The sequence below is a fragment of the Schistocerca gregaria genome, chromosome 6 (assembly GCF_023897955.1).
Source record: "Schistocerca gregaria isolate iqSchGreg1 chromosome 6, iqSchGreg1.2, whole genome shotgun sequence".
Classification (NCBI taxonomy): Eukaryota; Metazoa; Arthropoda; class Insecta; order Orthoptera; family Acrididae; genus Schistocerca; species Schistocerca gregaria.
Genome location: NC_064925.1, coordinates 55,361,678 through 55,375,973, shown reverse-complemented (window position 1 = coordinate 55,375,973; position 14,296 = coordinate 55,361,678). Strand labels below are relative to the sequence as shown.

General features: G+C 39.8%; 1 protein-coding gene across 3 annotated transcripts in view; it reads right to left on the bottom strand.

Annotated features, from left to right (window-relative positions):
• The window catches only part of LOC126278253 (protein mothers against dpp-like), a 128,654-nt gene that overhangs the window by 83,072 nt on the left and 31,286 nt on the right, over positions 1-14,296 (bottom strand). For all 3 annotated transcript variants that reach the window (XM_049978248.1, XM_049978250.1, XM_049978249.1), the window contains one exon: positions 9,873-10,044. In XM_049978248.1, coding sequence (XP_049834205.1) covers positions 9,873-10,044 — 172 coding nt within the window. The remainder of the gene's footprint in view (positions 1-9,872; positions 10,045-14,296) is intronic.

Below are 14,296 nucleotides of genomic sequence, written 5' to 3'. Positions count from 1 at the left end.
CAAGATAAAGGGAAAAAAACTGTAGGTGAGGTGGTGGAATAGAAGGCGTGCGTAGAGCAGGAGTGGCAGTGGGAAGCGAGAAGGGGTTCACAGGGGGAAGGCAGGGACAGGAGAACATAGAGGCCAGGGGCATCATGGGCAAGAAGGATACATTGCGAGGAGAGCTCCCTCCCACACAATTCAGAAAAGCTGGTGCTGGTAGGAAGGATCCATATGGTGCAGGTTGTCACTGAAGTGAAGCACATTGTGTCAGGCAGCAAGTTCAGCAACTGGGTGGTCCTGCTGTTTTCTGACCAGTTTGGCAGTGGCCATTCGTGCGGACAAACAACTTGTTAGTTATCTTGCCCATGCAGAAAGTACCACAGCAATTTCAGCTTAGTTTGTAGATCACGTGACTGCTTTCACAGGTAATCCTGCCTGTCATGGGATAGGATATGGCTACAACAGTACTACAGTAGGTGGTAGAGGGAGGATACATGGTACAAGTAATATGAGCCCTAAGGAAAGGGAATGGGAACAGGGTCTATTTAGGGATGGATAAAGATATTGTGTAGGTCTGGATACTACCATGGGAGGGGTCGAGATAGTAGTGGGTATGACTTTCCTCACTTCAGGGTGTGATGCGAGATAGCTGAACCCTGGCATAGAATGTGAATCAGTTGCCCCATTCCTGGATGGTGTTACTGGACAATGTTGGGAGGGTAATACCAGGCTTTGAAGGTCACAGTGAGACCTTTGACATAGTTGGAGAGGGGCTGCTCATGACTACACATGTGACGACCATGGGTGGCTAGACTGCATGGAAGGGATTTCTTGGTATGAATGAAATCTGTCATTGAGATATTGTTGGTGGCTCGCAAGTCTGGTGTGGACAGAAGTACTGACATAGCCATCCTTGAGGTGGAGTTCATTAAGGAAGGTGGATTGTTGGGTTGAGGGAAACCAGGTGAAGTTAATGGGGGAGGTTCTGGAGGAATGTGGGTGGGATGACTTCAATCTCAGTCCAGGTCACGAAGACATTATCGACAAATCTGAACCAGGCGACGGGTTTGGGATCCCAGGTAGTTAGGAAGGATTCCTCCAGATGGCCTATGAACAGATTAGCGTAGGAGGTGCCATGTGGGTGCACACTTTTTTTTTTCTTTAGGTGATGCCTTCAAAGGAGAAGTAATTGCGAGTGGATTAGGAATGTGGTTGTAGGTTTGAAGGCAGTCGGGTAATGGGAAAAGTAGTGTTCAATAGTGGCACGCGCATGATCATTGGGGATGTCGTGCAAAGAGAGGTAGCATCTACAGTGATGACCATGGCACTAGGTGGTAAGGAAACATAAACTGTCAAGAGTCAGAGGAGGAATGATGGGTGTTTTTATACAGTAATAAGTAATAGTCTGAATGTGTTGATCCATGAAAGCTGTCAATGCCACCTCTCTCTACACTAACATCACCAATGCCCATGACCTTGATGCCTTTCCCAGCACATGGCTGACTCCAAATGTACAACTCCTTTCCTGTTACCATGATGAAACACACAGTTCAGTCACATTAATGTGGCCATAGCTTACACTTGAAGCCAACAAGCAATAGCTACTCACAGACAGCAAATGGCAGCATCAGTGGAGGGTACATAAAGCTTCTCAGGGACCACAGAAAACATTGCAGTCATTGTCATACTGCTGAAATGGAAGGACCTATCTGACGTCCAAAAGGGCACGATCGTTGTCTTTCGGACCATGAGTGGACGCATTTCTCAAATAATGTAAAGTATTCACATGCCGTTGTGGTCAAAGTACACCATGTATGGCAAATTGGCGCTATCCAAAACTGACATGAAGGTAACTGTGGTATACCGACGGCCACAGATGACAGAGGTGAATGACTGCTGCAGAGATATCTATGGGCAAACAGACATGCAACTGTTGAACAACTGACCACCCAGATGAACCAAGGGGCTACCAACAGTGACTCCTCAACAACTATTCAGTGACCATTACTGCCTCTGCAGTAGGCACCTGATTCATGCACCCAGGCTGACTGCTGTTCACCAGTGATTAAGGAAGAAATTTGCTTGCCAATACCACAACTGGACATCCACTGACGGGCAACAGGTGGCCTTTTCAGAGAATCACGTTTAATGCCCTGTCAGACTGAAAGTAAACACCCTGCAACAATCATCTGAAGGTTCTATGCCCGAGGAGAGAGCGTTATGGTCTGGTGAATCTTTTCATAAAATTCCCTAGGTGATCTTGTAAATCTGGAAAGAACAACAGATCAACACAAGTATGTATCTAAGCATGAGGACCATGTCCACCTCTACATGCAGTTTGTTTTCCCTCAACACAATAGCATCTACCAGTGGGACAATGCAACTTGCCACACAGCTCACAGTGTACTTATATGGTTCAAGGAGAACCAGGATGAGATTATCGCACTCCCCGGATTTAAACACAATCAAGAATCTGTGGGACCACATCGATCGGCTGTTCACACCATGGATTCTCAATCAAGAAATCTAGTGCAGCTGGCCACAGCACTGAAGTCTGTGGTTCCACATTTCTGTGGGTGCCTTCCAGAACCTCATTAACTCTCTTCCTGCTTAACTCGCTACAATCCGCAGTGCAAAAGATGTTTATTCAGTCTTCTGACAGGTAGTCACATTAATGTGACTCGACAGTTTATATCCACAGCCACAATTAGCTCTCCTTGGAAGGCATCACCTGCAAACAAGTCTGTGGTACAGTAATGGGCACCATCCTATGCCATCATGTTCATGGGCATCTAGAGGAACCATTCCTAACCACCCAGAATCCCAAATCCCTCTCCTAGTTCAGATTCACTGATGACATCTTCATTATCTTGACCTAATGATCATCCTCAACCCAACAAACTATGTTCATTGATGTTGACTTCCACCTCAAGAAAGGCTACCTTAGAACCTACACCCACATCAACTCTACCACTCACCATCGTAATTCTACTTTGACAGCTGCATCCATTCCATACCAGTAAGTCCCTTCCATACAGCATAGCCATTCATGGTCGTCGCATCTGTAGTGATGAGTAGTCTCTCTCCAAATATGTCAATGGTCTCACTGAGAACTTCAAAGACCAAAACTATCCTCCCAACCTTGTATAGAAGCACTGAGTGGAGCAGAAGTAGCTGAACTTAATTGTTTGAGGAGCTCAGTATATGTTTCCTCCAGTTGCAGATTTCATCAATATGTAAATGCAAAAATTTGGAGCATTCTATCCTATTTTCTCACAGCTGCTCATGTGCTATATTTATTCTTGCTATGACTCTACTTCTTGCACAGAATCTAATGTGGTGTGCTTTTCTTCAAAACTTAGGAAGAGTGTCTTTTCATAGAACCATTTAATTCTTTGGAAAATATCATTTACCAGCTCTTCTGTCGCTTTCTCTCTTATGGGATTTATTATATAACTAGTATCACATGGAAAAAGAACCATTTTTGCTTGATGAATGTGAATTGGAAGACCATTCATGTGTATAAGGAAAAGTAGAACACCCAGCATTGAATGCTGTGGGACTCCCTTTGCTATTTTCCCCCAAACTTAAAATTTTCTACATTTCCGACAATGTCGGAATTATTCAGCACAGCCTTTTGCATTCTGTTTCTTACGTATGATTCAAACCAGCTGTGCATAAATCCATCAATTTCATAAAATTGGAGTTTTTCTAAGACAGTTCATGATTCACACGATACACAATCAAGTGCCTTGGAAGAATAACAAAAACTATCAACTGTTGATATATTATTAATTAAGGCTTGCACTATTTGATGAGTGAATGTATAAATAGCATTCTCACTCAAGCAATCTTTCTGTTCTCCAAATTGTGATATGCTAAGTAAATTGTTTCGACTGAAGTGTGTGACTGCTCGGATGCATTACTTTTTCGAACATTTTGGAAATAGATGTCCATGAGGAAATTGGACAATAATGGTTTAAGCCAGACTTTTCACCTTTTTTTAATGTAGTGGTTTAATAATTGTATATTAACCTGCCTGGAAAAATTCCCTGTGGTAGTGATGCACTACATATATACTATGGGCATTATTTATTAAGTCGAAAAAATTTTCAGAATTCTGTTTAAAATTCCATTAACTCAACAAGGACTTTTGTTTTTTTGAATTTTTTAAATTGTATTAATTTCAGTGAAGGGTGTTGCTACTACTTCTAGTTGCTTAAAGTTTAGTGAAATGACATTTTTAATATTTGCTCATTTTTTAATATAGTCTCTTGCTTCTTCAGCTGAATCATTTAACATGACATTTGCTGCTACGTTGAGAAAATGATTGTTAAAAGTACTTTCTACTTGTTAATTATCCGTCACAACATTGTCAAACTATTTTAACTATGCATATTTTAATTTTGTGCACTGACAATGTCCCATACAGTTTTAATCTTATTATCAGTTTTATTTATTTCTGTCAAGACACACACACTTTTGGACAGTTTTAAGACTTTAAGGAAAGTACTACAGTATATTTTTTTTTTTTTTTTTTTTTTTTTTTTTTTTTTGTAGTATCCTTCTACTCTATAGATGAATACCTTAACAGGGACTGTTAGACCAGCTTAAGTAAAAATGTCTGTTAGATTTCAGTTTTGACAGCATTTGGTCACAACAGTCACGATTAGGTGTTTTGTGTATGATTAATTTATTAAAAGTGCACAACTATCTTTCATTCTGACAGTGTATTAATTCTGTAAATATTTGCAGTTTACTGTAATGTAGCCACATATTTTGAGTCTCCTAACAAATGATCAAGGAAGTGAGTATTACATGCAAATTTTTATGATTTTTATGTTACACTTCCTGACTTGTTCCACACCCACAAAAATCACCTCATTTTTGGATCCTTGATTTTAATTCACTTGGTTACCCATGGGGTCCGAATAATGTTTTAGGAAAGTAATTTTCAAATACTGACAAAAAAATCATTATTGAATAAATTCAATTTTTAGCATCTCTTTCTACTTATATCTTATCCCATACCGTCCCTTTTAGCTCACTCTTAAAACACAGTATTCTTTTGTCATTAATAAGTCTCATGGCTTTGTATGGACTCACCGCAAGGTTGTAAGGTACATATTGTTTATTTCCATTAACTGTGCATCATGATCAGATGGTCCATTAGCAATTCGGTACACATTAATTGTTTCTGCCTGAACATTATCTATAAAAATGTTATGAATCAGTGTTCTACTATTTTGCTGCACTAGTTGGAAAACTGACTACCAAAATTAGACTGAAACACACGAATAATAATTCTAGTTCACATTTCCTGTAACTTTTAAGGACTCTACAGAAATGAAATCTCCACAAATTACTCACTTTTCCTTCTTTTCTGACAGGCAGCTCAATAGACTCTAGATTTTCCATAAATAGCTGGATGCTTCCTGGAAGGGATTGGTAGACTGTTACAGTGATCACAGACGTATTCTGCAGTAACAACTCACAACAACATGGTTCTAGGTTCTGATCAACACAACAATTATTTGTTTCAACATTTCTGACTTTGTGCCCAACTTTTACATTTGTTGCAGCCCCTATTTATTCCAAGGTAACTCCACACAAAAATAGTGTAAGTCTATAATGCCTGATATTTAACTTCTCCTTCCCTGTCATTAGATGGTGTTCAGAAAAGCGCAGAACATAAATCACTTCTAAGGTTTCGATGAACCAAATTAATTTTGGAATTTTAATTTTCTGGAAACTGCTACATGTATTATGCCTTGTACTGCTCTAATTTCTTTCAGTACTCTCTGCCTGTAAACTGACTCATAACCGAAAAAAAATGTGCCCCTGTGATTACTGGACTCTCAGGGATTTTGCCTTGTGTACTTGTTCCCCCTTCCCCTTACACTTTCTGCAAGGTGCTTAGCCAATCTTTCCTCCCCCTCCAATTTAGTTGCAGGCCATTGTTACTGCATCCCCATCTCTCAATTGCAGCAACTGGCATGGCACAGATACTAAACTCTGTTTCAGTCAAAAGCAACTCGCTCTTTGTTCACAAAGCTAACGGCTGTGTTAATCTTGGGTTGGTCATGTCGCTGCAAAACCTTGACAAATCCCACACAAATGTATGCTGTTGCTGCTACTATTTCCTCCACGTCAACTTTCAAGTCAGAAAGGTCTAGGCCACTGTGTTCTCTGTCACCTGGATAAGCTTGGTACTAGGTTTCGGGATGTTTGTGACCTGGTACTACACTCTCAGCTATTACTGTAGCAACTGGCTTACACCCCTCCCACAACCCTTTCTAGTAGCAAGATGCTTTTCTTTTTATGTGGCTTTTCTACTGACTTGGTCAAAGTTGTTTTTATGAGCCTTTTGCACTTTACACGGGACGTTTGAAAACTCCGTGCAAAGTCCAAGAGGTGGCACCACTGGCGCATATCAAGGTCATGTTTAGTTAGTGGCATCTTTGGAAAGAACGAACAGCAAGTTTCATCCATACTGGTCTATTTCTTTGTGTTTGGCATTCGTGTGAATCAAGGAAGTCAAGTGATTGTAAAAAAGTGGAGGAAGAAGAATTTCATGTGGTGATTAAACATTACTTTATGAAAGGCAGAATGCCTCAGGAGACTAGAGAGAAGCTTGAAAAACATTACGGTGACTCTGCACCTTCGATCAGAACAGTTTATAAGTGGTTTCAAAATTTACAGAGTGGCCATATGGGCACAAGTGACGCTGAACATTCTGGGCGCCCTGTGGAGGATACAACTCCAGTAATCATTTACATAATCCATGATATGGTGATGGATTACAAAACAGTTAAGTTGGGTAAGATTGCTAGTGTTGTGGGCATCTCAAATGAATGGGTACATAATATTTTGCATAAACATTTGGACATAAGAAAGCTATCCGCAAGATGGGTTCCACGATTGATCACGCTTGACCAAAAACGGAACCATGTGAAGTGTTGCAAGGATGGTTTGCAGCTGTTCAGGAAGAATCCGCAGGACTTTAAGTGTCATTTCATCACTGTGGATGAAACTTGGATACATTACTATACTCCTGAGACCAAACAACAATCTAAACAATGGATTACCACGGGAGAATCTGCACAAAAAAAGGGCGAAGACCAGTCTTTTGGTCGGAAGGTTATGGCGACAGTCTTTTGGTATTCACAAGGCATAATCCTCATCGACTATCTGGAAAAGGGTAAAACTATTACAGGTGCATATTACACATTGTTATTGAACCATTTGAAAACCGAGCTGCAAGAAAAATGCTGGCAATTGGACTGTAAAAAAGTCCTTTTCCATCACAACAATACACCAGCATACACCTTAGCAGTTGCGGTCAAAAAATAATGGAAATAGGATTCCATCTTGTTTCACATACTCCCCTATATTCTACAGACTTGGCTCCCTCGGACAACTATTTGTTCCCAAATTTGAAGAAATGGATGGTGGGACAAAGACTTTATTCAAACGAGAAGGTGATTGCAGAAAATAATTGCTATTTTGCACATTTGGACAATTCCTATTATTCAGAAGGGATCAACAAATTAGAACAGCATTCGTCAAACTGATTGTTGATCAAAATTTGAAATACAATGTCAGAGGTTTTCTCTTTCTTCCCCCAGCTGCCATTGTCTCATCCTCCCTTCAACCTATCTAATTCAAAATATGCCATTTCTAACTATCTGGAGGGCACAAATCTTTCATCTCAGTTTCATGATTTTCTTCTCTCTTCTACATAGTCTGCAGTTCCACGGAAGAGCCCCATATGACACTTTAACTTCCCACTGCCTTCTCCCCATTGAAACACCAACCCACAGCTCTCACACGTTTCTGATGTAGAATTATGATTGGAGTTCATTGAAAGTAGGTAATATCAGACACAAAGTGAATGAAAACTATAAAAGCATGATATTTTCTAACAACACACTTAAACTGAAGCTATCAGGAAATTATTTAAAACACTGTAAAGTATCCAAGATAACACGTAACAATTATACGGTGAACAGAAGTTAACACTAGGTGGTAAACACACCACTATTTTTCATTTACTATAGCTTTTAAGTCACAAAAAAGTTTATAACAGCAGTATTAAACAGACACAGTCTGGAAATTAGGAAGAACACTGCACGATATTCAAAACAACTCTTAAAGCTACACCACTGCTGTTGTTTACATCTGAGCACTTCAGAGTGTCATTCACAATAGTTGCCTACTGCCACTTCCTCATGACTCAGTAACAATTAGGACTGGGGTAAGGGAATCACATTCTTCACCAGGATTTTGACTACCTCTCCATATGTCCTTGAATGAGGAATATCCTACTCACTATCCTTCCAACCTCTTCCACAGCGGTATTTAGCTACGTAATAAACCTACACAATGTCCTTGTCCATCCCTACTCCACCTTTGTTCTCAACCCCTTGCCTCATATCTCTGCAACAGATGCAAGGTCTGTCCAATACATCCTCCAACCATGAACTACTCCAGTAGGTCCCATCCCATCAAAGGCAGAGTTACCTGTGAAAGCAGTCATATGTTCTACAAACTACACTGTAATCACGGTGCTCCTTTCCGTGTGGGAAAGACAACTAACAAGCTATCTTCCACAGGAATGCCCACGCCAAACTGTGACCAAGAGACAGCTGGACCACACAGTTGCTGACTGTGCTGTCCAACAAGATGTGCTTGACATCAGCGGCAGCTTCACAGCCTGTGCCATCTGAATCCTTCCTACAAACATCAGCTTTCCTGAATTGTGCAAGTGGAGAAGCTGCCCACAACCTATCATTGGTTCCAGTAACACCCCCCCCCCCTTCCAGCCTATGGCCTCAACCTTCACTAGTCCCTGTTTTCACCCTACCAATCTCCTTCCCATTCCCACATTCCCACTCCAGCAATGCAAACACATTCTATTCCATCAACGCACCTAATGTCTTTCCCCTTCTCTAGATCCCCCCCCCCACGTCCCATCCTGTCACCATCACATCCCTACATGCTCCACAACAAGCAGCGCAATCTCTTCCATCACCAGTACCCTGTTATCCTCCCCACTCCCCATCCCCTTGCCACCTCCTTTGCCTGCACCACCCACCACAGATCACAGCACGTCAGCCGCAGGCACAGTCCATAGTTGGACCCCAGCACCAAGAAACAGCAGCTACGTGCATGCGAATTGCGCAAATGTTTGTGTACAGGTTCATTTTTTACGATTCACTTTACTGAATGATACTGTAATAGTCAAATCAAAACATACTAGTTCTCCAGTGAGGTAAGAAGTCAAGGTACTTTCCTTTCTTTCTTTCTTTCTTTCTGCATTTCCTTTTTCCAGTCAAACTGTAAATAGTCTGAACAGTACTCAGTAATAAAATGGTAAGAAAACCAGCTAATTTCTATTATTGCTGTTGCACCAACTGAATATTAGCTTTAGATAATCATCAACCTTCTACTTGATTGTGACAAAACTCGTTCATATTTAACACATTATTATCAACATTATTTCACGCAGATGTCGGAGCTATCCCAAACTGTCAAAAATGTCTGTATTGAATACCTACAATGTAAGCAAGCTAACTTCAAAATAAGAAACTACTTTTGGCCGTTCTTGGTAATACTACAAAAATTTCTTGTTGGTACAAGTTGGTGCTCGCTGACATTACATGCAGACTGAGAAAGCACACTTGAAATAATACTGTATATAGTGGATCTGTATGAAGAGGTTGAGACTAATCAATGTCAGTTTACATAATGCCTTAAGACACTTCACAACACATTAACTGAATATTTTTAAATAGATACATGCTAAGATATCAACAAATGTTTAAACTTACGGACATGTACACACCATGTAAAGAGCACACAACATCAGAAACAAATGAAATAATTACCTGGGCTTTCAACTCGCTTGTAATGATACGGATTTATGCAGACTTCCTTCTGTTTGGCTGAGAAAGGAAATCTGCAATTTTCCATCGGTTTTAGCTCATGGTGAGATTGGAGGTCTGGCCACCTCCACACACGACAGTAAATAACATGCGGCAAGCCTTTCCTATGTGATACCTAAATACATACAAAACACAGTATGTAAGTTGGAAATAAAATACTTAGGAGTTAAGCATAGAATAAGAATAAGCCTTATTTTTTCCAAACAAATGTGTAAGCATATAATAAAAGTAGGTTTCTGAGATAGTGTGGTCCCCCATTCAGAAATAAAGTTTACTTTAATAATAATAAAGCTGTTTTCAACTCGAAGGTTGTCTTGGCAAGGCCAGTGTACTTCTTATTGGAGGTAGTATGCCATTGTTTTTCTCCAACCTCTGAAACAACTGTAGGAAGACCTACAGTTTAACATGGACTTTGAAACTTCATAAGTATACCTTATGATGGTAGAAAGTTTGGGAACTGGTTATGAAAAGAATGTGTCACTCAGAACATAATTCAAAACAAGTGAAATGGGGTGCACACTAAGTGTTTCTGTTGTCACAACACAAAGACCTGAGTATTCCATCTTGCCATTTCATATTACTATTTTGGATAGAAATCTCTCATAGTGGCAGTATCTTTATACATGTGTGTTTCATCAACTAGTGTTTTTCATACTGAAATTTATTTTAAAGAGGCTGAATTACATAATTAGCCTTAAACAGCAATCAAAAACATAGGTGTGAGGCTTTGTCTTGGCATTTCCAGTAATATGAAAGTGATGTGTGTTATGCAGTCTGCAAGAATGGTTACCCAATCTTACCAAATTTATCTGTCATGAAGGAGGTTTATATCTGCAAGTTAATATACATAATTTATATCTAACATCTTCAAAGACAGAAAAGGCAAACATCTGATTGTTTATGTTGGCTTCTGGAACAACGAACCAGGTGATGGCAGCACCTCAGGGTTAAATTGGTGGTAACGTACTCCCCACCCCTTAAAATAAACTTCTAATTTTGCTAATTTTAAATGCTATTGTAATATCCATTCTTTCATAGCAAATGAAATGTACAGTTTATGGGTGTTATATCACCCACAAGTACCTATGAGAGGTGATTTCTTAGTTTTGACTGATGTCACACATCTTGCCTACTTGTAATCTTTGAGGAAACAACAAAGTGTTAAAACTGTTCAACAGATGTTCTGGGAAGGCTCTTTTACATGAAGTACAAATTGAAGAGTGATTTTAGTGTGTCCAATTCAGAAACAACATAAGGTAATATTTTCTCTTTTTGAGCTTTGTTGCAGTGTTCAAGCATTCATTGGTGATGTCTCTGACCATACATAGTTAACTTAGAGTTTGTAGTATTTTGTAACTCTTCTTCCCGTTTCTTCAGGATTCAGTATTTCATTTGGTTGTAAGTAATTTTTAGGGATTTTCAGTTCTAGTGTTGTCATTTCCATTGCTCCTTTGGCTAGTTGTCTGACAGTTCACTCCCTGGAGTGTAAATCTGACTTGCATCCAAATAATGACAACTGATTTATCTGTATTGTGAAGGGATTATTTACAGCTGATTGTGGAAGGCAGAGATCAGAAGTTGTCTTGGATAACATTAAACTATTGTTTGTAATGCACAGACAAACTTGCTACATATGACGAAATTGCTATACAAACCGTGCTGTGTCATAAGATAAAGCTGTCATCAACACTCCTGCGGTGCCCAAGACATCAGGCACCAATGGTATCCCACCCAACTTCTAAGTTATTTGGGTTGCCAAAAACTCCACACCTATGAAACAGATGCCACAGTATCTCGTAACTATGAAACTCTGCATCCTAGCCAGTAGGTGATGACAACAGTGTTCTGGCCAGGCCACCACATGAAGTGCATGGCAATTGTAGGAGTCATGGAAGTACTGCAGTGTCAAAAATAGGCCCACATGGATCTTAACCACAAGGCAGCTATTTGGGCCAGCATGTGAGCTTAGCAGAGCAGTTCAATTGCAGCAAACAACCGACCTAAAGATCTCCACTACACTAGGATCTGGGCTCTGCCACCATCTTCTGGGACAGCACACCACCACCCCTGTCTGGACCTGAAGTGTAATCAGTGACGTAGTTGGTGGGGCTTGGTATAATTTCTACTGTCTGTCTTCTTCACAGACAATTATTGTCAAAACTTTGCTTTGTGCATCTACCCTTGCCAGAATTCAAAATTATTCAAAACTGTTCGACTGTCGATGCTTCTTCTGTGAAGTACTACTGTAAGATATTTTGAAAGTGTTTCATTTCTGCGACTTAAACTAGTGTGTTGACTTCTTTCTCTCTTCTTCTTTTTTCCCCCCCTCTTCCAAATCCAGGAACTGAGGAACTTGCTTCATGATAAAGTTTCTCCATATATTAAGGAACTTAATTACTTGCTTCTGAGATTCAGGGACTTTTAACTTTGTTTGTCATCGAAAAACTACTGTTTTTCCACTTGTCCAAGAATTTTATTTTATTTCAGAGTTAAAGGAATTTCACCTCCATAGCACACTGAGGATTTTGTTACCATTATGTTAGAAAAATAAACTTGTGCTACTGTGACTATCTGCCTCTTTAGTGGATATTTCTGTGGAAGCAGTTATATCAAACCCTAAGGTTAGTTTGAACATAAAAGTGCTTTACTAGGTGTGTTTCTATTGGAGGTGGCTGTTGTCTCCTTGGAATCTCTGAACTAATTAATCCAGCCAGTTCCAGGATGACCTATGGCAGTATCAGCAACCTACAGCATGGGGGCCTAATCCAACCTGCCACTTCTTTTTCTATGGCCCATGGCCTAAGAATGTATTATTTTACATTTCCAAATTCTTAAAAAATTTGAAGCAAGATAAAACTGAATGAAACATGAAAATTATGTGAAAGTTTAAAATCATTATCTGTGAAGCTGTAGAGTAACAACCCTAAATTATTTGATACATATTACAGTTGACTGGTAACATACTTTAATGGCCAACATGGAAGTTGAATAGCTGCAAGAAAAATCTGTGTGGTGCTTCTGTGTGCAGGAAGCTAGCTGAGGAAGCCAAGCCTTAGCACTGCCACTGTGGTGATGAGTAGTTTTAAGTTGGCAGCATTATCAGTGCCATATGTACCACTGTTCTGCAACATTCTGTTCTCATTTCTACTACAAGTGTATTTCAATCATGTCACAGCCAAAATCACAAAACAAGAGAAATGTAGACTTTGAACATTGTGCTTTCAAGGAAGAGTGGGCTGACAATTATTTGATAACAAATTGGTTGGCAAAGCATTGTGTTTATTGGGTTGGTTGGGTTGTTTGGAGGAAGAGACCAAACAGCGAGGACACTGGTCTCATCGGATTAGGGAAGGGAAGGAAGTCTGCCGTGCCATTTCAAAGGAACCATCCCACCATTTGTCTGGAGCGATTTAGGGAAATCATGGAAAACCTAAATCAGGAGGATGGCCCCACGTGGGTTTGAACCATCGTCCTCCCAAATGCGAGTCCGGTGTGCTATCCACTGCACCACCTCTCTCGGTCATTGTGTTTAGTATGCAGTGATACTATAGCTGTATTAAAGAGAGTACAATCTGCACTATCATCACCAGACTAAGCATTTGTACAATATCCCAACTCACTGGGAAAGCACGATTGGAAAAATCAGAAACTTTGAAATGGAATACTTTATTACAATGCAGTTTCCTTATGAATTTAAAAAATGTAAATGAGGCTGCAACTAAGTTAAGTCTATAAGTAGCTCATTTGTTAGCTAAGGAGGGAAAACAATTTACTGATGGTAAACTAATTAAACAGTGTCTGACAGTATTAGCTGAAGGAAGGTGTCCTGAGAAAACGGATATAGCCTATTTATTTCTATAAGCCTACCCCTGAGAACAGTTGTTCAAAATACTGAGGTTGCTGGCAGCAACATTGGTAACCAGTTAATCCTCGAGCAGCCACGTCTATGCATAAAGTGTGACAAACACAAATAAAATTGTCTTGCATCCTTCCACTGTTGTTTTACAACTGCGAGCCCATACCTATTCCATCGTTATTGCTTCAGCTAACACAGTGATAAATTGTGTTGTCATAAATCCAAGCAAGCAGCAGTGATAAAAATTAAACGACGAGCAAAAAGAAAAAAAAAATGCGATCCATGCAAGAAAATGACCCAGATTGAGAGCTAGCAGCACAATCTCACAATGAGGCAACTGTCTACGAGATAATTAGTAAACAAATATGTGTTTGGCTGAGATCTAATGCAACTACACTGTTTAATGCTTCAAGTACGTCATTACTGTGGAGTACCACTTGTACAAGGCAAGAAAGTGATTCATTGAAAGTTTATTTTGTTATTGTTTAAAAAAACAGTGACTTAGCTCATG